Genomic DNA, 23652 nt, shown 5'->3' on the forward strand with positions numbered 1-23652 from the left:
ACCGCCGCCGACCGCATCTGCCATCGCCATTACTCCCCTGCCAGACTCTACACTTACAACCATACAGCCCACACCCGACAAAGCTCAAGACTCAAGTTTGATTCATATAGCATACAAAACATTTCTCTATTTCCCTTTTTATGGATCCATTGTAAAAGCAGTACATGAATTTATACTGTATGCATCATCAAGTAAAGTTCACATTTTTTTTTTTTTTATCATGCTTATAAAAATGAAATCTTATGCAGTTTAATGCTCATGAAAATTTGGTGAATTGCTAAAACGAAACTGGTTGAGTAGAATAGGCAAGGGAGTACCTAGATGAACCTTTGGAACTATATGTTGAGGCGTGTGGCTGTTGTCATAGTGCTTCCTGTTGTTCTTGGCTGAATTTGAGCTCTTTGAAGGAGTATATGTTGAGGTTGGTGATTATGAGTTATTGGCGTAGGAGAAGAGTGGAAACATGACTTGGAAAGAGAGTAGGTACAGTGGAAACATGACTTGGAAAGAGAGTAGGTACAGGGTGGGAATAGGTGGTGGATGAGACTTTAGCTAATTTTTTTAATGTAGTAAAATGTATCTGAAAGTGGAGAAGGCATGGCCAACAGCTTATTGGAAAAGTTACTTTATGTATTCGATTTAGGAAGAGTAAGAGAAAAAAAAAAAAAGTATGGCAGATAAAACGTTGAGTGTGAATAAATTGAAGGGATGATTTGACAATTAAAAACTCTCACGGTTGGATCATTGGAACTGTAGAATTTTCTCAGGGTTCGCTAAATAAATATCTTGATAAATACTCAATGCTCAATACTTGATTTAAATAAATATGAAATGCATAAGAATTTAAATAACTAAATTTACAAATAATTTTGTAAATTACTTTTGTTGGAATTAAAAATAAATTCTTTTTTTTTTTTTTCCGGCGTGAATCATCTTACTATCTAAGTTCAAAAATTATTTTAAATTTAGCTCGGGTAAACGGGGTATTACAAATCGACTTTAGAGAGATAAAAGGATTGAGAGAAGAGAGAGACAGTGAAGGGGGAGACGACGCCGACCTGATTCAGGGACGGCGGCAATGGGGTGAGGAAAATGGAGGCGTGAGGAAGAGAGAGGCCTGACTTTTGTTTTAAAAGTGAGAATGAGAATATATAAATTGGATTCTCAAATGCCACGTTGCAGATTGAGATTGAAAAGAAAAAATTTGAGGCCTGCCACGTAGGCTAAGACCTAATCGTATTATAGAATAGATATTATTATTATTATTATTATTGTTGTTGTTGTTGTTGTAGTAATGGACAAATAGAAGCAAATAAAGTTTGCAGAAATGAAAAATATATTTTTCTTCCCTATATAAATAAAATGTATGGATTTATTTTATAAAAAATAAAAATAAAATTTTAATTATTTTGATAGACATATAATAAGATTTTGTTTTAAAATAATCAGTTTATAGAATTTGTGCCTTATTATGCAAACATGTAAATCAATGACCGGACCCGTTTATAATTTACATATACGTGCATGTCTCAATTCAAAATTAATTTTATTGAAAATTAAGAATATAAATATTATATATATATATATATATACACACACACACACAATATAATATATTGCAACATATACATATAATATGTACACTATTGAGAAATATAAAATTAATAACAAATATACATCTAATCACTAACATTCAATTAAAATAATTTATCGTATATAGATTATAATTTTTTTCTTATCAGACATGTAAATCTAATTTTTATCTAGAAAAAATAAATAATAAAATTTATTAATTTAGATTATATGTAATGTTAATATTATATATATATATTATTAATTATATTTATTATGATTAATGAATCTTTATATAGAATGTAATAGTTAATTAATTAATAAATGATGAAGATTATATATGGTAAATTTTGAAATGGTGAGATTTTAGATATGCCACATAGGTTAAGGCTTAATCCTATTATATAATAGATGATGATGATGATTTTATTGTTTTCTTAGGTTTTAGTGGTTAGTAACTGTTAACTAAGCAGATAGTTAGTTGAGTTGAATTTGAAAACAATTTATACTCAAATATCTGAAAATGACAAAGCACTCATTGAACACACGATGTCAAATAAATTATCACGTGATTAATGGTACATGACATGATTATAGTATTATTTATTAATTGAAACTTTAATGTGACACCTAAAAATGATCGGCACACTATTCAAGTGCAATAATTGAAACCAAATACATTTCAATAGCACATAAGGAAAACGTTCCTAAAAGAATAGCAACTCAAAATATACTTTTCAAATACGGCTTCACAAAAATGATCGATCGATTAATTTTATGGGTTTTAGCAAATAAAATTATAATTTTAAAATAATTTTTGAAGTATGGTGAATTAAATTATCATTGCTTCAATTTTTGAAAATTCCGTTCCCCTAACTTTTTTCGATCGTCGGAATGTTAAATTGAAGCTTGCGTGGATTAGTAAAGACATTGTTTTTGTGAGGCCTTAAACGACGTTTCATACAAATTAGTTTAAAATTTTCTTCAAATTATAAATCGACCGTATTATGTATTTGCACCATAAATATCAATATTCAGCATTTTTATAAAAAACGACGTCGTAACATGAATATTACGTGACAAACTAATTCATGTCAATTCTAACTCAACATTTCGATGACGGAAAAGGATGGGGGACGCAATTGCAAAAAATGCAAAAATGACGATTTAATTTGTCATATTTAAAAATCGAGTTAAAATTATTAAAATTATAAATTCGAAATAATTTGTGATTTTATAAAGTCGGGTTAATTTTGAATTTTTCCGTCAATAATTATCGATCAGGAAAAAGTATGGGCCTACCAATTTGCCTATATTAACGATTAACATCATATGAATTTATGAAATTAAATATAATATTTTCCCTTTCGAAATTTGACGTGTCAAATTACGAGTAACAAACATCACACTTTGTCCTTTCGAAACAACCTTGTACCATCAACTTCTTCACGTGGCCTTGTTCCACTACTTTTTTTATTTATTTATAAATTTAATGATTAAATTGCAAAAACAAACAATTAAGTGATTAACAAAAAACATACTATTGAAAATAAAGACATTTCCTTATGCACACACGTTTTGGACCTACGTGACTTAAATGATAGCAATATATGAGTTTAACAATGAACATGTATACCTGACACAATTATAATCAAGAAAAAAAATAAATTGATTGTGACTTTGTGAGATAGATTCTAAAATCATATCTAAGAGAAATAAACAAATGACTTCGTAATCGTATTCATATTGAATTTATATGAAAATGACATTAAAAAAATCCTGACACGTTCATTATATATTCTGCATCCATGAGTAATGTTGCTGGATTAGTCAATTTTGTCAGCTAATATATTTGTTAGTATTATTTTTTGAATTGTCACAAGACTCACAACCATCTATATTATAATAAAATTAAAAGGGTTTCATAATTTTGTGAGAAAAAAGACAAGCCTAAATTGGTGGTGCAAAATAAATTTGTGATGGATCTTTTTTCTAGACATAATAAATTTAAATAATTAAATTAAAGAAAAAGAAGAAATGTACCTAAATAATTTAGAAATAGTAATAACTATCAGAAACATATCATAATTATTAACATTAAAAAACAAAACGGTCATAAAACTACTTTTTAGTTATTACTTTGCTGAAGGCCCAAAAGAGTGTAGAAATATAAAATGAAATTAAATCCATGTGCACATATTGGCCTCCAATTTATTTCCCAACTTGCACCGAATTTATTTCTCCAATTTGCACCGAATTTTATTTCTCGAATTGGCCTCAAATTTATTTTGTATCAGAAGACAATAAAATACAATTTATTATTGCTCTTCCAAATTATTGAAATTTAAGTTGTGGGCTTTTTTATTATACAATAATAAAATTTAAGATTAACTGTCTATGGTTTGATTGGTTTCCTATCATATCCCTTAAATATTTTATAAAATAAAGTGAATTATAGCCAAGTTAGATGTTATATTTGTATATAATAAACCTGCTCCGAATTGGCAAATTTCTGTTATATTTTGTTCGAATACTATTGTTGAGGTAGCATTAATTTTTTTTTAGATAAATAATTCGATTTAACAAAGTTTAGTTTGAAATGATTAAAAACATTTTAGAATTTCCGGAATAACAATTTAACTAAGATTCTATATGGGCCAAAAAATTTGGGCTAAGCTTCTTGGACCAGCAAAAATGGGCCAATTATTGATATTAATTTATAGTTTCGCCCCAACTAAAAAAAAGAGTTTAAAATATTGGGGTATAAATATATATATATTTTTTCTCAATGTAATTAATTCTCTCGTTTCTCACCACAAACAAAGCACCCACAAACGTTTTCTCAAAAAAAAATAAAAAAATCACAAAACTTCATACTACAATTTTCTAGGATTTGTGTTCGCGCTGCTTCGGCAGAATTGCGATTTCATCGATGTGGATGTGATCTTCTTCGAATCGTTGTGCCAAATTTTCATTTGGATTGTTTTAATCGAAGAGCAGAAAAATGATTCAGCTCCATCTTCAGCTTCAGCAGCAGAAGCAGTTTCTCGCAGTGCCGAAATTCCATGGCGCCCGTCCCTTCAAACTTCCGGCAGCGGCGGCGATTTGCCCTCCTCCTCCCGAAGATAGTCGAGTTACCTTTGGATTACGGGCGAAGCCGATTTCCCGATTGTTGCTCTGTAGAGTGAAGGATAATTCAGGTCAGTTACCACTCTCTCTAGTTTTGGTTTGGGACTTTTCACAAACACCTGTTGTGTGTTCTACAATTTCTTCGGGATATATATTAGCTGGCTTGAATTATATTTGATTGCCTGCATTTTCTAAGTTATTATATCAATGGATTGGAATTTTTTGTATTGTATTTTTTCTTCAATTATTTTCAGGTTTTATTTCAAAGGTTTATCTAGTTGTCTTTGTTAACATAAGCTTGTAATTGAGCATGATTTAGGAATTTGTTATTCAATTTGATGATATTTCACTTGGACATAACATAACGCCACAGCTGGTGAAGCCCTAAGTTTGCTGGTTTTATGCAAAAAAAAGGGAAAATTTTATATCTGTTTTTTCTAAAATTTGTTATCAGGTTTCATATTAAAGGTTTGTTTAATTCTTTATTAGAATAAGCTTGTAGCTGACCATGATTTAGGAATTTGATTTCTGTATAATTTGTAATTCAGTTTGATAATGTTTCACTTAGACATTATATCACAGCTGGAACTTGGTAAGCCCGAAGAGAAAAGGAAGGCGGATAAGCGTGTTAATGGCATTTTCTGGATTCTACTGATCAATATCGGGATATATGTGGCCGATCATGTGTTCCAGGTCTCGGATAATCTCATTCTCATGAAGTTTTGCTATCTTGTAAATAAGTGGTGATTGTATTATGTATTCTACCTCGGTCCATAAAACGTAGGGTTGTAAAAATGTTCGGCTGCTTTTTCTATTAGCTTAGTGATGGAAGTCGGCAGTTTCATTTGCCCGAGAGAAGAACTCTAGCAATTTTGGGTTCTTTAGTTCAGAAACAATATCCACCGATGTAGTTAGTTCTTGTAATGAAGCTAACTAGGAATTTGCTCCGATTTCCAGGTTCCGCTGATTAAGGAACTGTATCTGTATCATAATCAGCCTGCTTGGTACCAGTTTATAACGTCTACGTTCTGTCATTTCAACTGGTAAGACTGCTCATTCTCTCGTCTTCTTACTCGTGGAATTTGAGGTTATACTGAGGAAGTATTTTTGCTTGCAGGAGCCATCTATCAAGCAATCTGTTTTTCTTGTATATTTTTGGTGAGACCTTTTGCGCTCGTTTCCTTTAGAAAATTTTGTAGAAATGGCTCGTGCTAATGCCTTGCTTATAAATTCTTTGCTATCCAGGAAAACTCGTTGAAGAAGAAGAAGGGAACTTTGCCTTATGGCTTTCCTACATCTTGACAGGCGCGGGGGCGAACCTCGTTTCATGGTTAGTTCTTCCGAGAAATGCTGTTTCCATCGGGGCATCTGGTGCTGTATTTGGACTCTTTGCTGTTAGTGTCCTCGTGAAGGTTTGATGAAAATATTAGGCTTTCTTTGCTAATTGAGTGGCATATGCTGTTTACTTTTTTGTCGAGCTGCTGAAACTCTCGTACACGTGCTGCAGATGTCGTGGGACTGGAGGAAGATCCTCGAAGTTCTTATATTGGGACAATTTGTTGTAGAAAAGGTATCGTTTCTGCTAGACTATGACTTGCCTTTTGTTTAATTCCTACAACTCTCTAATAGTGTAAAGCATCTTGATATGATTTCTTGCTTCGCCTCGATGAAATTGCATCTCGTGATCATTGTGTTAGATCATCTATGTCTTACGGTTGATAATTGGCGACATTTTACTTGGACGTTTTTTCAATAATGTCTTGATGTTTAATAAATTACAAAAAGATAACTGAAATTTTCAGCATGTTCAATGATGTCCCATATGTGATTTACCCTATTATTTGCTCCGATTGCTGCCACGACCGGATTTGGCACTCTATACGGCGTTACTAGGTGATAGATATACAACTATGATGTTAGGTATTCTTTCATGGTTTCGTTCTTCCCTCGCTGCCTCTCAAACTAGTTTTGTGATAGATATACAACTATGATGTTAGGTATTCTTTCATGGTTTCGTTCTTCCCTCGCTGCCTCTCAAACTAGTTTTGTGATAGATATACAACTATGATGTTAGGTATTCTTTCATGGTTCCGTTCTTCCCTCGCTGCGTCTCAAACTAATTTTCATCTCAAACTATATATCAGGTGATGGAAGCAGCCCAAGCTTCGGCGAGCTTAGGTGGCAGCTTCCGAGGAGGCGGGTACGCGATGCAGAACGTAAACCACATCGCGCATCTCTCCGGCGCCCTCATCGGCGTGGTCCTAATCTGGATGCTCAGCAGTGTCACACCAACTGATGAGAAATAGGGCTTCTTATTTGAGCACGAAACTCACCACTCTTTTACTATGATGCCCTTTGCCCAAGAATCATGCACCATTGATGAGGGTAGTTTTGTCATTGTATGATGATAACTGTTGACTATGTAACTGTGTATGTAGCATAGCTTATTCATGTATTTATCTCACAACATTGCACATTGTATTTCCTTCATTATATACACTGATGTTGTCCTTTAATTTTTCCTCTCTTTTTTTTAGTGTTTTTAAAATAAAAAACTAAAGAAATTATAACAATTCAACCTAAATTTGTTGGGTTCTAACTTTCTAACGAACTGTCTCAACCTAAAGAGTGTGGTCAGTTTCTTGATAAACCAGCTTTGATCTAAAAAAGTAGGATTATTCTAATTCATAACTACCAAAAATGTGGAACAAATGTTTTATCAAATAAAAAGTTACGATAAAAGAGAACCCACATCATTAAATTCCTAAAGGCAACTGGCTATACTATTTATTTTGTGTCGAAAATGAATTTTTTTTTTTATAGAATTGATGGATGACTCACAAAATTCTGGCTTTTTACGCATAAGATAAAAAAAAACGTTATTTGTTGCAATTCTAAGGTAAGACAATGGGTGAATAGAGAAAAAGGCTTTTTACGCATAAAATAAAAAAAACGTTATTTGTTGCAATTCTAAGGTAAGACAATGGGTGAATAGAGAAAAAGAGAGAGAGAGAATAGCTGAATATAAAGACTACACAACCGTTTCATGTATATATCATATTTTGCACACAAAAGCCATTTTCTCGAGGAAACAATCTAGGGATTGATTCTTTAAAAATCTTTGTGATCAAATTAAATGTTTGAAAAAACCAAAATCACTGCATGTTCATCGTTAATCTAGCATGTTGAAGCTATGGAATTGGTACCAGAATTGTTTAGCAAAATATCCAATTAGAACCCAGGTAATCTCTCTCTCTCTCTCAAACAAAAAAGAAAAGTATATATATATATATATATATATATATATATATATATATTTAATTGTATTTAAATGTGGATTAAATTTGGCTTATGCAGATGGTGAGCTCAGGTATCATATGGGGCGTTGGTGATATGGCTGCTCAGACCGTCACGCACACTACCGCAAAAAAACGCAATCTAAATAATGTTCGTAATTTTCTTCTATTCTACTTAATTTTTAATTGCCTTTTTTTATTTTATTATTATTATCTATAAGTATTAAGAGCTGTGAGAAATGAGTTTGGTTTTCATCTTCAATCTCCTGAATTTTTTTTTCAGACTTTTGTAAGCGATTTTGTTGATAGAGAAAAAGATAGGTTGTGTTTTGGTATTGCCTCAACATGCGATGAATATGTTAGACGTAATAAAAAATGTGATTTATATAATAATTCTCTAAAATAAAGAAGCATGTTTTTAAACTTGCAGGAAGAAGAAAAGGAGCAGTGGCACATTAATTGGAAGCGAGTTGCTAAGACGAGCTTGTTCGGCATCGGATTTGTGGGCCCCGTCGGTCACTTCTGGTCGGTAATCTTCTCTCGCAAAAACTTGTGTTAGACTGTCTCGTTAGCTGAAATTTTTACGAGAAATCTCACTTTTTCGTCGCAAAAACTTACGTGAGACTATCTCGTAAATTTTAATCTTTTTTTACGAAAGATCTCATTCTTTCGTCGCGGAAATGTGCGAGAAACTGCCTCATAAACTGAAATTTGTGACCCTACTCTTTCGTCGCAAAAAACTCATCCACCGAGATTTTTAAGACGAAAGATCATATTTTTTCGTCGCAAAAACTTGCTTCGGAAACAGCACGATAAACCGAAATTTATAATGCTACTCTTTCGTCACAATCTTCCTCATAAATTGAGATTTTTAAGACGGAATATCTTTCGTCACAAAAACTTACGTGAGACTGTCTCATAAACTTTGCATTTTACACACGAATTGTATGGATGTTTGGACTGATTTTAGACTCGAAAGTCGAACAATTTTAGGTCTAAATTTTTTTTCTTGGAAACGCAGGTACGATTGGCTGGATAGCTTCATCAGGCTGCAGCTGAAGCTACACCCGAATTCGTTGCATTTCATCGCGACGAAGGTAGCACTCGACGTGCTGATCTTCGGGCCGATGGACTTGCTCTTCTTCTTCACCTACATGGGGTTCTCTTCGGGGAAATCCGTCTCCCAGGTGAAGGAGGAGTTGATGCGCGACTTCATTCCGGCCGTCATCCTAGAGGTGACGCTGTGGCCGTTCATCCAGATCGCCAACTTCCGATTCGTCCCCGTCCGGTACCAGCTCCTCTACGTCAACATCTTCTGCTTGTTGGACAGCTGCTTCCTCTCGTGGATCGAGCAGCAGGAAGAGGACCTTCCCTGGATGGAATGGTGTAGGTCGTTCCTGCCCTCGGACGAGGCGGAGGCCAAGTCAATCATGCTTGTGTCCGTAGACAAAACGGAGGCCGAGGCCGAGTCCAGATCGTTCTTGTCTGCAGACGAGGCAGAGGAGAAGGGGTAACCGCCGTCTCCGTCTCCCCTGTCAGAACAAATGTGGAAATTCAACTAGAGCAGATCATATATAGTTCAACTTGTGAATGTAAATAACTCCCATCAATTTCTCCCAATAAAAGCTACTCCTACCATCCAAGACAAAATTTGTCACAGTTTCCGTTTTAGTCCGTCCACACAAAATTTGTCACTTCCACTTATAACAGTAAGGTGCACACGACTCTACTCACATTTAAAGTAAGACGCTTACTCGACTTACAACTTCACGCACGCTTTATTAAAACTCGTGCCGCCCACAATGTGTCAAATTTCATATGGACGAAGGGAGTATCACGAATTCTTTACCTAATCGTAGTTTCTGCTTCGCTCAAAAACTAAACGAAACCGGCACGTTTCATCTCACTCGCCACGGCGTTCATCTTCTCCGACAGGCCTGCACGCCGGTAGCCAGCTCCGAGCAGATCATAAGTCGATCTCGTGAGCTTACACGAATGCTTCACACGCTCCAAAAACATGTCGAGCCGATCATAAGCCTCCCTCCTGAAATAGCAACATATCACCTTCTCAACATCCTCGTCGCAGCCAAACGAGACGCCATGCTTCAGCATCCGCCCAACGCAGTACTCAACGTCGTCCAATCTATCCCTGTCCGCGTACATCCTTATCAACGAGCAGTGAACCACGGAACGAGCTTCTGAACCCTGGCTCGACTCTCTCAAAGCCACCACCAGCTCTTCCAGAGCTCCGGCCAACCCTAGCTCACGATACAAATCCACAACCTTCTTCCACACAATCCGATCAATCCGCCCCCCGTGTTTCAAGACAAACTCCGAAACTTCCTTCACCTTACGAGAGTCCCTCAGCTGGCAGTACATCATCAGCACGTCTTGAGCAACCGATTCATCGGGCACTAGGCCTTCAAACGTCATCTCCTCAAAATACCTCCGAGCATCCTCAAAGGCCCTAGATTTGATGCAACAACGCACGAGGAAGCCATACGTCCGAGCATCAGCAGGAAATCCGGATGCCGTCTTAGCCTTCAACCAATCTTCGGCTGTAGTCTTGTTTCCCCTGCTTGCATACGCGGAGATGAAGGCGTTGTAGCTGTTTGCATCGGGTTTGTAGCTCTCCGAGGCCTCCATGATCTCGAATAAGCTCAATGCTGTCATCAAATTACCCGAAGATAAGCTCGTAGATATTAGGGCATTGAAAACTGAGGAGGTTGGCCTGATTCCTTGCTCCTCCATTGATGAAAACACAAGCATTGCTACATCTAGGTTTTTGATGCTCTCACACAACGATATCAATCGAGCATAACGAGTGAGATCTTTCGAATTTGCATCGTCGTTTCTCAGTTTCTCTAGTTTCCATTCGATAATCTGGCCATGGCAAGCCAAGAACAGTGTATCAGTCATTGATTTGGAGATGCTGATTTTGAGTCATGTATGAACATTCAAACAAGATGTGAAACAGTATTGCTGTATTTGTTCACGGCAGATTGCAAGCAGAAAACGATTCAACAACCAATTCATCAATTCTAGTAAGAATTCTTGAAGTAAACAATCCAAATAACTCAAATTTACTAAATTCTCAGTTTCAATCATAATGCGAAAAAAGGGGAAATGTAAAATGCAAAATCAGTAAACGATGTGAAATTACCAGATTAGCCTTCTGTGGAGCGGATGTATGGAGGGAGGAAAGCAGGGCGGCGGAGGGGAACTCGGCCGAGTCGGAGCTGAACTCGGAATCGAGGGTTGATTTGATTGTTGAAAGCGGCGCTTTGAGAAGCTTCTGGAGCAGAGGGATTTCGGTTGATGAAGCGGAGGAAGAAGAAGAAGAAGAAGAAGAATCGCGTTGTTGAATGTTGAGAAGCCGCGCAAACCGGCAACGGCGGCGGCCTTCATTTACCGACGAAGTGTATTTAGCTCGAAGAATCCGCAGCGACGCTGCTCCGCCGCGCGCCGCCGCCGCCATTGATTTGAGTCTGCGAGCTTCCTGCCTCCACTCTAAGCGAATCAGCTCCGTTTAGCTAAAACTAAAATTTCCTATGTTTTGCATAAATATGGTTTTAATAAAATTAAATATTCATTTATTAGACAAATAAGATAATTTAGGGATTTCGCATACCAAATTGCTGAAAAGATAAATCTCAACCGATAACCCCTCTCTCTCTCTCTCTTAACACAGTGAGGAGTGAGAAGCCATAGCCGAGAAGGTGGAGCGGAGAGATGTTTCTGACGCAGAAATTTCCCAGAATCCATTCCCATTTCTTCGCATCGCCTAAACCCCACAAATTCTTCCTAATCACTTCCGCGCTCTTATCCAATTCAAAATCCCCAATTCCGCTACCCCCGCCGCCGCCCCTCTCTCACTTCTCCACCCTCACCCCCACCCCCACCCCCGCGCCGCCGCCTCCTCAGGAGCAAGAGAGCTTGCAGCTCTCGCTGGAATCCCTCTTCCTCCCGCCGGAGACAGACGTCTCGTCGCTGAAGGAGGCGCCCCTGAGCGCGAGGATATTGAAGGGCTCCAACATCGTGCTCAGCAAGTTCGCCGGCCACGGCGTCGACGTCTTGAACGCGGAGTTCGTGAAGAGCAGCGTCACGACGGAGGACTGCCCCGCCGACGGAAAGCCGGAGTTCGCCCTCGTCGGCCGCTCCAACGTCGGGAAATCGTCGCTCCTCAACTCGCTTGTCCGGCGAAAGCGCCTCGCCCTCACTTCCAAGAAGCCCGGTAGAAATTCCTTTTGAATGTCATTTTTTGTGAGCTTAATTAGGGTTTAATCAAATGCGTATGATCGTAGTAGTTTGAATTGTGGTTAAGGAGATCGATTGAGTAGTATTTACTTGTGGAATCATCATTTTTAGGGAAAAAGATTGCAACTTTTTAGGCGAATTGTATTATTTTTATCAATTAGGCTGATGGTTCAAGCATATGAGTTTGATGACCTTCGTTGTTCGAGTATCAACTTGATTTATTGCCATGATTTGCAGGGAAAACACAATGCATCAACCATTTTCGGATCAATGATAGCTGGTACCTCGTGGATTTGCCAGGCTACGGGTATGAATCCGAACGTGCTGAGTTTTTTCTCGTTTTATTGAGTTAAGTGATTAGGTAGTGATAGCAACAATGCTCTTTATGTGAAGATAGGTTATAATCTGAATAAACTTGCTAGTTTCCTTCACAATGTGAGACACTGGTTTGAGTCGACTTTTACTACTAGAGGTTCCGATTTCTATGATTAGCCGGAGTTTTGATGCATAGGAGTTCGAGGGATTGTATTATATGCACCCTGTTTAGTGATCATAAGAGGTTCCTGCAGAGTTAAGTCACTTTTGAGAGTAAATGTGAGAGAAAGAAAGATTGAACATAGACGTCGATAAGATTACCACCACCATATATTTGTGGTGTCAACAATTTCATATCTTTTGCTGCTGTTATGAATTATCTCTGTTTGATTTAAGGTTTTCTTTCAGTAACTATATTTTCTTTGGAAAAAGAAGAGGCTGCAGTTGAGAGATAAGGCATTCATAGAATTTCTTCTATGGAAATCCGAGTGTTTATTTCTTACTATTGATGATTTCAGTGTTAGTATTTCATTGTTGATGAAAAATGTGGTTGGGAAATGGGGTGATAATCAATTGTTTGTTGTTGGTGTCGGGAAAGATTCGCTGCAGCGCCTCATGAGGTTCGAACAGACTGGGCCAAGTTCACCAAAGACTACTTCCTCAACCGCCCGACCCTCGTCTCTGTGTTCCTTCTGATCGATGCCAGCATTCCGGCGAAGAAGATTGATCTCGAGTATGCAAGTTGGTTGGGACAAAATGAGGTTAGTATGATCCAAGTCTCGAGCTTGAAGAAGTTACACAAAATCCCATTGCTTGACATTCAACTAATCTTTCTCCGACCTTTTACATATGATTAATTGTAGTTTATGGCCTGATCTTTGAATACAAGTTGCAAAATATGGCCCGAGCCTACGTTTTCAGATTGAAAATACTGACGTGGAAGGCCCGAATCCAACGTGAAAATATATTTTCCACGTGGGCATCATCCAAAAATCTAGTTTCTTCTCAATCTCGGGCAACAAAACGACGTTGTTTTGATGCTCGACTGTGAAATATATCTTCACATAATTTACGAAATAAATCAGAATATCCACGTCGGAGTCTTGGCTTCCACATCGGATTTTTCATTCCGGAAATGTAGGCTCGGGCTAGATTTTGCAACTTGCATTCAAAGATCATACTATTTTCACGAAAAATTTGCCATAATTTCTTTTTGAGTCACTCTCTCGTATAACCGGTTACACCGTGCAACTAGTTTTTGAATGACACTACTTCAATATATAAATGATACTTGAAGATCATTCTGAAACCAGTTGCACATGCAACACCTATTATAAAGTAAATAATGATATTTACTATTATTATTATTATTATTTGGAGTTGTAATATGTAGATGTTATTGACAGATTCCTATGACTTTGGTATTCACCAAGTGTGACAAACGCAAGAAGAAAAAGAATGGAGGGAAACGCGCGGAAGAAAACGTGCACGTTTTTCAGGAATTAATACGCGATTTCTTCAAGTCCACGCCGCCTTGGATTATGACGAGCAGTGTAACGAATCAAGGCCGAGATGAGATATTGCTTCACATGTCTCAGCTCAGAAACTATTGGCTCAAGCATTAATTTTTTTTTCTTTTTTTTTAATTTCCTTTAACATCTTGCTCTAATATATTCAAGAATTACGAATTCATTCGAGTCTTATCGAACTTAAATGAGATTGTTGGATACATGTTATAAATTCAATTGTTTATAATTGTATAAAAAATACTCTTACAATATGCTCTCCTTGTTCACATAAAATACTCCTTCCACCCCATGAAGCATGACCCATTTCTTTTTCGGCACGGGAATTAAGAAATTGATATTTTGTGCGTTAAGTGTGGTAGGTGAAAAAGTGAAAAGGTAAATAAAGAGTAATTTTTTTCTCATTTTTAGAAATATGTCAAGTTTCATGGGACAAACTAAAAAGGAAATTGAGTTATACTTCGTGGGACAGAGTGAGTAGTTTTTTTAGTCATTTTTAACGTTCAAAAAAATTAATTCATTTTTATTTTTGAAAATTTTTCATCAACAGATTTATCTCTCCATTCATGATATAATTAATTATTATTGACTCCGTCTTTTAAATATCTTTCTAAGGGAGGGTGTCATGGGTTGTAATAAAAGTTAGATGTGCATTTGATGAGTGAAAAATGAGTCTCTCAAAAAATAAAAATTATAAGGATAATTGTTTGTGAAATTGTTTCCAAAAATAATTTAGTTAGATTTTTTGGTGACGAACCAGAATGAAAAGAAATAAATATGTTTGACAAATCAAGGGAGCATTATTAACACTACTTTTTAAGTGATATATTTTCTCCACTCATAATATTTAACTAATTTTATTAAAACTCGTGTTGTTCCTTGCCACGATTATTTTTTGTGGACGAGTATGAATTTCATGAGATTTGATCTATAAGCCTAAATGAGTTTGAAGTGATCTTTGATCTAGAGGCCTAAATGAGTTTGAAGTGACGGTGAATATTTTAATTTTAATTTCAATTAATTCTCTATTACTATTTTTCATTGGAGTATATTTAGACGGGTTGAATTATCTTATTTATCCATGGGAATATTTATTTTAAAATAAGTAAAAAGAATATACAATTATACACTACAATAAAAGAGTAAACCCCCTAAGATATCGATTCAAGGCCCAAGATATGGAAGCCCATAAATTCGAATACTATACGTAATTGAATTGTCAAAAATATTCCAATTTGGTCGGCCCATTACAATGTTTGTGAACAAACTATTAACTATCATTGATTCAAATTTCAAACTATTTAATCTGTCTAATCTTGAGAGAGGAGAAGACTCATAAATCAAATATCTAATATTGTTTTGAGAGAATCCATTTTTTTTTATATAAACTATAAAGTAAATAAAGAAATATAAAGACCGTGTCACGATGAACTCAAGCCCAATATCTCTATACTTGTTAAAAATAGCTCTAACATATAACAAGTAAATAAATAAAATTAAATTACTAAATAGTGTTGTGAAATTTAATTTTGCACTAGTATATAAATATATAAATTAAATTGACTTGGAATGTAAAGTCCCCATCCCGATTTTTTTTTCGATATTCTTACCTAAATGATGAAGTAGCGTCACTCTTAAAGAAAATGATGGTTCGATTTGAAAATTTTAGTGAAGGACAAAAAAAGACACCCATAAAAACAAAAAAACTTTTAAATTCAAAAATATAAAATTAAAATCCCACCAAGAACCCTAGTACATCGACAGATTATACTAAACTTTAGCAGCAATACGACATAGCAAAAACAATTTTTTAATTCATTTTAAAAATGATAATTCAAAACACATTGGTATATTCAATCATGACGTCTTGTACATGTGATTATTAGCGTAACTCGATCTATCTCTATATCGATTATAATCGTTGGAATAATTAAACTATTAAAGATTAAAAGTGGGATTTATTTGGGTTTTATATACATGATGAATAAAACTATATTAATTAAAGATTAATTAAAAGTGGGATATATTTGGGTTTCATATAGACGATGAATAAGTACATCACGAAGAAGACAAACAATCGCCCAAATTCTATGACGTATATATCACATCAAAATAAGTCAAAATGTTTTCAGAGAATTGAAATTCAAGCACATTCTTTATATACATAAAGAAAAATGTTATAGTACTTCCTATCTTACGTGAATATTTTATGTGAGTACCACTCACGTTTAGCTCATATCATCGTAATTTTTTTTATTTTAGATATTTATTTTGATTTTAATACCTGATCATTAATTGTTATTAAGATTATTAATTTTATAAATTATGTAAAAAATCAAAGCTCTGTTTGTTCTTTTTATTACTCATTTGAAGTTAAAAAGAAAATAGAAAAAATTGAACTTTGATTTCTATGTAATTTATAAAATTAATAATCTTAATAACAATGTATGGGGTAATTATAGTGAAAATAAATAGTTCATTCGTCCACAAAAATTGCAGTATGGTTTGGAGAGCACGAGTTTTTTAATAATAAATAGTTGGAAGATGTGTATAAAATGTAGAAGGGGATCCACTAAAATTGAGTGGAGAAAAAAACTCATTCAAAATTGATGTGTTAAATTAATAGTTGAGTATTTTATAAATATTGAATGTGAATGAAGTTTAAAATATAAAGTGTGGTTTAGAAAAAAGAAAAGATTGTAATTTTTGTTAATAGATGAAAATTGTAATAGGACTACAACTTTCATGGACTGAGAAAATACATTAAACTTAGAAAATAACACTAACATGAGCTAAATATGAACGATACTCACATAAAATATATTGCAATAATATTTCTCAATATATGTGTGTGTGATTGGTCAGACAATTGAAAAGTGGATTACACACATATATAGCTATCCAATAAAATCTATTTTAATAATAGCTATCCAATAATATAATATGATTTGTGAATGTCCGAAAACAACTAGTTTTTGTTTGATAGCATTTGGTTGTATAATGTTTTGAAATTCACAACGTTACCAAGTTCCATGTGCATTGTATTTGTTATGTAACAAAATTAATTGCACTCTCATGCATAACAGTACATGCATACTCATTATATATGTCATATGTGTCTACATATATGTATATATTTTTGTCCATTTTTCAAAATATTATTGAGGAAATACTTTTTTTTTCTCTTTAGGGCTATCCAATTAATATGCATGTAAAAATATTGAAATTACATAAAAAATATATTATAAAATGTAGTTGAATATTATTATTACGTTGACGAGTTTTAGATATAAATTATTTTTTTTATCTTATATTTATAGCTCAAGTGGCAAAGTTGAGGCACTCAAACACTCTCTTTTGTGAGAGGTCTTGACCAGTTCAATTATTTTCACATCTTTGTGGTGTAGAGGTCCCGACCGCCTATATCTACCTATTTAGAAAAAAACAATGTTTATCAGTATTCATTACAATCAACGACGTCAGATAAATTGAAATTTGAATTCGGGAAAAATATTTATTTCATTGTAAACGAATCCATACAAAAAGCGAAAATTAACAATACAAAAAAAAAAGTTTTTATATAAATAAAAAATTAAAGATCATGTTTTCAATCCAAAACTTTTGGCCGAACATTAACCACTTTATCGCTATGCCAACACACACATACAAAAACAATTTTGTATGGTGGCAGTGGTGCCTCATAAATATTAAATTCACACCAATATTTACAAATTTTGTAAATAAATAAAATAGAATCTGATTGACTTATGGGAGAAGAGATAGTTTGCCTGTAAAAAGCTGAAACAAGAAGTGTCGTATAGCATTTGGTGGACTTCAACTTCAAGTTTGAAATGCATACCAAATTTTCTGTTTTTGAGTTGTTGGAAGCTTCTCAATAACTAAAGATACCATTTTAATTTAATATTATTTCCCATTTTCTTGATAAATAAATAAGAAAAATAAAAATTGAAAATGAGAGTCAGCCCATCAATGTTAGAGTTCGTGAGGGTCCAATAAAAATTTTGTGGCAGTGCCCTAGAAAATAGAACCACATAAATAAAAATAATATATTCACCTTTTTAATTTAGATTGGAAGTTTGTTTTTATTAATTTGGGGAAATTGAAAAAGACATAAGCTTATTGACATTCTGCTACAGAGGGAATGCGCCGCTACACACGGGCCAATTTTCCCAATAATTATTCTTTATTATTTTTTCTATTTTAGTGGTATTATAGATATGGTCTATAAGTATTAATTAGTGGCTTGAAATAAAAAATTTACTCAAACATAAAACGTACTATTTTGAAATTAAAGAAATAAAGATCCCAAATAATTAGTTAGTTACTAGCTTATTATACATATCAGTACATATAGTTATTTTCCTTTTTAATTTTTCATGCAAAATTATTTTCATTCTCAACTTTTACTTAATAAATTATTTGTTTGAATTTTTCTTTCTCATTGTTAAGGTTTTATATTTTTTTTCTAGTTTTTATTTTTCTCGAAAAATGTTAACTGAGTTAGTTATTATTTCATTATTAATTAAGAATTATGTATAATTCTTTTTACAATTTTTTAAAAATAGTTATATATGGAAAAGCTACAAAATTACGCACGCTTTGATTATGCTATGCATCAACTCATGACAACTATTTTCATTTTGTTAAAATTAATGTAACAACACATCAAACTTTATTTTATGTACATTAACCATGCATAAAACATGATGCATATTATGTACAATAAAAATATTGGTCTTCGTTTTAGTACAATAATATTGAGAATTTGAGATGTAATTAAGTCGTATTTAAAAATTTTAAAACGATAAATTTGACCCTAAAAAATTTACATTCGACAAAATATGGTACGAGCATTATTGGATTTGGACAAGAGCTGACGTGTAAAAACCTTGCATGGAATTGAAACTAATTAATAAATAAGAATTCCATAAAAAGTGGAAAATCATGTAGTATTTGATTTGGAAATTTAGTCCTTGAATGGGACGTGGAGAATATTGAGAAAAAAGTCACAAATATAGTTAGTGTAATTGCTTAATCACGTGACTACAACATGGACTCATTATAGCATCTTGTGACTCATGATTTTTCCAATCGAATGACACGTAGACTATTCATATTCTACTTATATAGAAAAAATAAGTATATATACACATAATAAATCAAACAATATTAATAAATGCTTAAAGACGTGATTATATGAATGTTCTATTTAAAACATATCCTGCAAATATTTTACGAACTAGACACTTTTCGGTGCATCAATATCCTAATTAAACAATATTATGATTGGTAATTTTTAATTAAAAATTACTAAACCATAATTAATTAACTCATAAGCCATACTTTATTATGACAAAAGTAAAGAGATAGGTTGTTACAATTCTATATCGTTTCCGTTATATAGTAATAATTATTATAATTTGCCTTTTCTTGATGCGTGATTTGGAATTATTGCACAAAAAGCAAAGCTGAATTAAAAGCACCGTATGCAGATAACAATTGTGGACTTCTGTGTGTAAAAAGATAGCAATAGATAAATATATAAGTAAATAAAATCAATGTGCTGTTTTTTTTTGTTTTTTTTTTTAAATTACAAGAGGTATCTATAATACAATCAAAAAAGTTACCCGTAAGCAGACAAGATCTTTACACCACACAAATATGAAAAATAATCGCACGTAGACGGAACCACAACTCACACAAAAATGAGAAAACTACAATATATACAGACGAGATTGAACTCAAAATCTCTCTGTTGAGACGAATGTGCTACTTGATATTTGGTATTCCCCATTTGAATTTGCTACTATACATTATAAATCGTGTCTCTCGTGCTACCTAGCTACTTAATCGATGGTCATTTATATTGTAATGGGCAATTGATGATCATTAATACGTGTGGTTTATGTAATGATGTGTTTGATAATAAAGGATTTTAGTGTTGACTAATCATTCTTCAAATAACACCACGCATTCATATTATACATGGGTTTAATAATATTAAAAAGAAATACAAGATAAAATCCCCCCCCCCAAAAAAAAAATTGAATGGAAAAGATCCCATTTTACAACAAACACCAACTCTGCCCTTATACTCCATTTATCATTTCATTTTTTTTGACTTGGGGGAGTTGGGAAGGGGGAGCAGTGGGGTTTGAACCTGAGACCTCACTGTTCACACACAGGAGGTCGCACCAATTTCATTATATTAATATATATCGCGATATAATTTGCAAGACATTAATTTAAAATTCACTTGAAAACTAAAAAATACGTAGTATGTCATAAAATATTGATTTTTTTTTTTAAGTTTATAGAATCCACTTGAAAATACATAATCAAACATTAACAATATTATCATTATGTCAAGACACGCTTACACTATACTCACTCACGTCTATACACTCGAACCTTCAATCTATAAATTAGAAGAGAAATATCTTACCAACTGAACTGTAATTTCACCGCAGCAGAATATAATTAGATTTTTATAGATCACCAATAGGCTCCCCTCTTGCATTTGAACTTGTCCAATGATACATCATCATCTCTCAAGCTTAGTCGACAAAAAATGAATAGTGGGATTTCTCCCAAATGAAAAATTAGAATATTCAACACCTCACCTATCTATACTCGTGTTACCTAAGGCATCTCTCTCTCTCTCTCTCCTATATAAAACCGAAGCCCATCCAAATAATTTCGAAACTCCATACATAATTTGCAGCAATGGACAACCATCACATAATGCTGAAAATCTCTCGACTTTTCCCTTCCTCCTTCACCTCTTGCCAATTCAGAAACGTAGCCGACGTGGCAGAATCCTCCATTCCCGTCGCCAAACACCCCTCTCTCTCCCCTCCCAGCAAAGCCCCCCACCACCACCCCCCACGCGCCGCCGTCAGCTCCACCTCCAACGGCGGCAGCTGGTTCACCGCCAGCGACACCGAGACCTTCCCCAGCCTCTCCTCCAACTCCGGCGACTCCTTCCACCTCCGCGCCGCCAGCGCGCGCTTCAAGCAGATGAAGAGCATCGACGAGGCTCAGGCCCCCCGCTCCTCCCTCTCCTCCTCCTGCTCCGCCGCCGCCAAATGCCGCCGCCGCGCCGCCGGAAAGAGGCCGGCCGAAGCCATCCCGCGCCACCAGCTGATGCACGAGATGGGCACCGACGACCACGTCTCGACGCGGCTTTACTACGGCGGCGGGGGCGGGGGCGGTTGCCGGCGGCGGAGGCGGCGGAGGATCAAGAAGAACGGCGGAGAGGGGGTGGTGATGGGGGGGAGCTACGCGGTGGAGAAGAGCTCGAGGGATCCCCGCGGCGACTTCAGGGCGTCGATGGTGGAGATGATCGTGGAGAAGCAGATGTTCGCGGCGGCGGATTTGGAGCGGCTGCTGCGGTGCTTCTTGTCGCTGAATTCGGCGGCGTATCACGCCGTCATTTTCGATGTCTTTTCCGAGATTTGTCAAACGTTGTTTACTAATTGATTCAATCTTTGTTTAAGCTTTGGTTTTGCTCTGTACATTATTTGTTTTTTTTTTTTTTTTTTATTTTTTTATTTTTTATTTTTGGTTTAAGGTTTGTAGCTAGTTGCTGAATTAGGTTTTTATTAATATAATAATATCTCATTTAAATTAGATTGTTTGCAATTTTATCTCAGTACTCGATCGGTAGTCTTTTTTTGAGAGTAATAACTACTCCATAACTATATATGTGCATGGTACTTAATTTCTTTAGGGAAACAATTCAATAGTCTTTAAAAATATAAGATCGTGTTGAGGAAAATTTTAGGGTAATTCAATCTTTTATTTAATACTCCATTCGTCCACGAAAAAAATCACATATTATGCTGAACGTGAGTTTTAATAAAATTGTTAAGTGAAAATAAATATACAATTTATAAAGGTAATGTTAATATAAAAAAAATGGAATAAAAGTACTACATTATTAAGTGAAAATTAAAATAAATGTACAATTTATAGATAAATATAAGAGAGAATTTAGGATGTAATAGTTTAAAAAGCGTAGCGAAACTTTTTTTCGTAAGAAAAAATAAATAAGATATTTTTTTTTCATGGACGGTGGAATATGTAATTATTCAAATAAAGAAAGTAAACTCCCTAAAAAAAATAAAGAAAGTAAAACAATTTGTAGAGATTTTATGACAATATTTGAATTCAAAATTATTGATGAGTAATTTAATGAACGAACATTTTCCAAAAAAATAAATTTAATTAATGAACGGCCAAAGGCCAGTATGCACAACTCTTTCATTCTAGATCTTAGAGTCAATTAAATTATCATTAACAATATACACACACATTATTGCATAACTATAAATTAGTGTCACAAAGTCCGAACCAATAATAAAATCTATAAAATTCGCGCACAAAATTACGCATATTATAAAGTTGAAAAAATTACACTTACCCAGAAACAAAGATTTAGTAATTTAGTAAATACTCCGTAAGTTATGTGGCAAGCTGGATCCTGCCTCGATTGAGAAACTTCGGAAAGCAAAGACAGAGTTGGCAGGTATTCTTGCTAGAGAGGAGGAACATTGGAAGCAACGCGCTAAACAGTTTTGGTTGAAGGATGGAGATCAAAACACTAAATTTTTCCACTCTATGGCCTCTGCTCGTCGTAAGGTCAATACTATTTCTAGGCTGCAAAGAAATGATGGAAGTTGGGCGACTACCCCAGAGGACTTGCGAATTATAGCCAAAGATTATTTCTCTGATCTTTTTGAGAGAGATAATGTTGATGTGGATTTCAGTGATGTACTGAGCCGGATTCGGCCTTGTATTGATGAGAGTAAAAATGATGATCTTACTCGGCCCTTCTCGATTAAGGAGTTTTCTGATGCTCTGAGTCAGATGCACCCGGATAAATCTCCGGGCCCCGACGGTTTTAATCCCAAGTTCTATCAGCGTTTTTGGAGTGTTCTCGGGAAAGATATCTTCCAGAGTTGTTGTGATTGGCTGAATGCAGGTGCTTTCCCTCCTCAGCTTAATAGAACTATCATCTCACTTATTCCTAAGGTGACAAGTCCCTCGAGTATGAAGGACCTACGGCCCATCTCATTATGTAATGTGGTATATAAGATCATCTCTAAGGTGCTTTGTAATAGATTGAAGAGTTCTTTGCCGTTTCTCATCGATCGAGCTCAATCAGCTTTTGTGGAAGGTCGCCTTATTCACGATAATATCTTGATTGCTTTTGAAGCAATTCATTCCATGAAGAAGAAGGTTCGGGGGAAGTATGGTACGGTGGCGTTAAAGATTGACATAAGTAAGGCGTATGATCGGGTGTGTTGGGATTATCTGGAGGCTGTGCTCGATAAGTTGGGTTTCTGTAATAAGTGGCGTGGTTGGATGTCTATGTGTATCAGGACAGTCTCTTATGATGTGCTCGTTAATGGGTCGTTGGCTGGTCCTATTATGCCGGGACGTGGATTACGTCAAGGGGACCCCCTCTCCCCGTACTTGTTCATTCTTTGTGCTGAGGGTTTATCGGCTATTATTAATTATGAGATGGCTAG

The 23652-nt window shown here is 34.9% G+C and overlaps 6 protein-coding genes across 7 annotated transcripts in view; 5 read left to right on the forward strand and 1 right to left on the reverse strand.

The window, feature by feature from the left end:
- Positions 1–23652, forward strand: part of LOC131015234 (probable glycosyltransferase At3g07620) — a 1181237-nt gene that overhangs the window by 924956 nt on the left and 232629 nt on the right. The window lies entirely within an intron of this gene.
- LOC131015291 (rhomboid-like protein 11, chloroplastic) lies at positions 4333–7217 on the forward strand. The gene is made up of 7 exons (XM_057943639.1): positions 4333–4772; positions 5270–5394; positions 5659–5744; positions 5819–5859; positions 5947–6113; positions 6209–6271; positions 6846–7217. Exons 1-7 carry the CDS (start codon positions 4577–4579, stop codon positions 7005–7007), a joined length of 840 nt encoding a protein of 279 aa, XP_057799622.1. The 5' UTR covers positions 4333–4576; the 3' UTR covers positions 7008–7217.
- LOC131015296 (protein sym1-like) lies at positions 7671–9647 on the forward strand. The gene is made up of 4 exons (XM_057943646.1): positions 7671–7943; positions 8059–8148; positions 8428–8522; positions 9019–9647. The coding sequence occupies exons 1-4, from the start codon at positions 7884–7886 to the stop codon at positions 9509–9511; spliced, it is 738 nt and encodes a 245-aa protein (XP_057799629.1). The 5' UTR covers positions 7671–7883; the 3' UTR covers positions 9512–9647.
- On the reverse strand, positions 8836–11475 carry LOC131015263 (pentatricopeptide repeat-containing protein At2g30780-like). Of its 2 annotated transcripts, XM_057943579.1 has the most exons (3): positions 11161–11475; positions 9847–10880; positions 8836–9529 (listed from the first exon to the last, which is right to left on the reverse strand). In XM_057943579.1, exons 1-2 carry the CDS (start codon positions 11473–11475, stop codon positions 9876–9878), a joined length of 1320 nt encoding a protein of 439 aa, XP_057799562.1. In that variant the 3' UTR covers positions 8836–9529; positions 9847–9875. The 2 variants fall into 2 exon arrangements, with proteins under 2 accessions (XP_057799562.1, XP_057799561.1); XM_057943578.1 differs by having other exon boundaries at positions 8836–10880.
- LOC131015288 (GTP-binding protein At2g22870) lies at positions 11528–14349 on the forward strand. Its single transcript, XM_057943635.1, has 4 exons — positions 11528–12231; positions 12492–12561; positions 13168–13330; positions 13976–14349. The coding sequence occupies exons 1-4, from the start codon at positions 11730–11732 to the stop codon at positions 14192–14194; spliced, it is 954 nt and encodes a 317-aa protein (XP_057799618.1). The 5' UTR covers positions 11528–11729; the 3' UTR covers positions 14195–14349.
- LOC131015294 (transcription repressor OFP1-like) lies at positions 20681–21748 on the forward strand. Its single transcript, XM_057943643.1, has one exon. It carries the CDS (start codon positions 20843–20845, stop codon positions 21596–21598), a length of 756 nt encoding a protein of 251 aa, XP_057799626.1. The 5' UTR covers positions 20681–20842; the 3' UTR covers positions 21599–21748.

This window comes from Salvia miltiorrhiza, chromosome 3 (assembly GCF_028751815.1).
Source record: "Salvia miltiorrhiza cultivar Shanhuang (shh) chromosome 3, IMPLAD_Smil_shh, whole genome shotgun sequence".
In the NCBI taxonomy this organism is placed as follows: Eukaryota; Viridiplantae; Streptophyta; class Magnoliopsida; order Lamiales; family Lamiaceae; genus Salvia; species Salvia miltiorrhiza.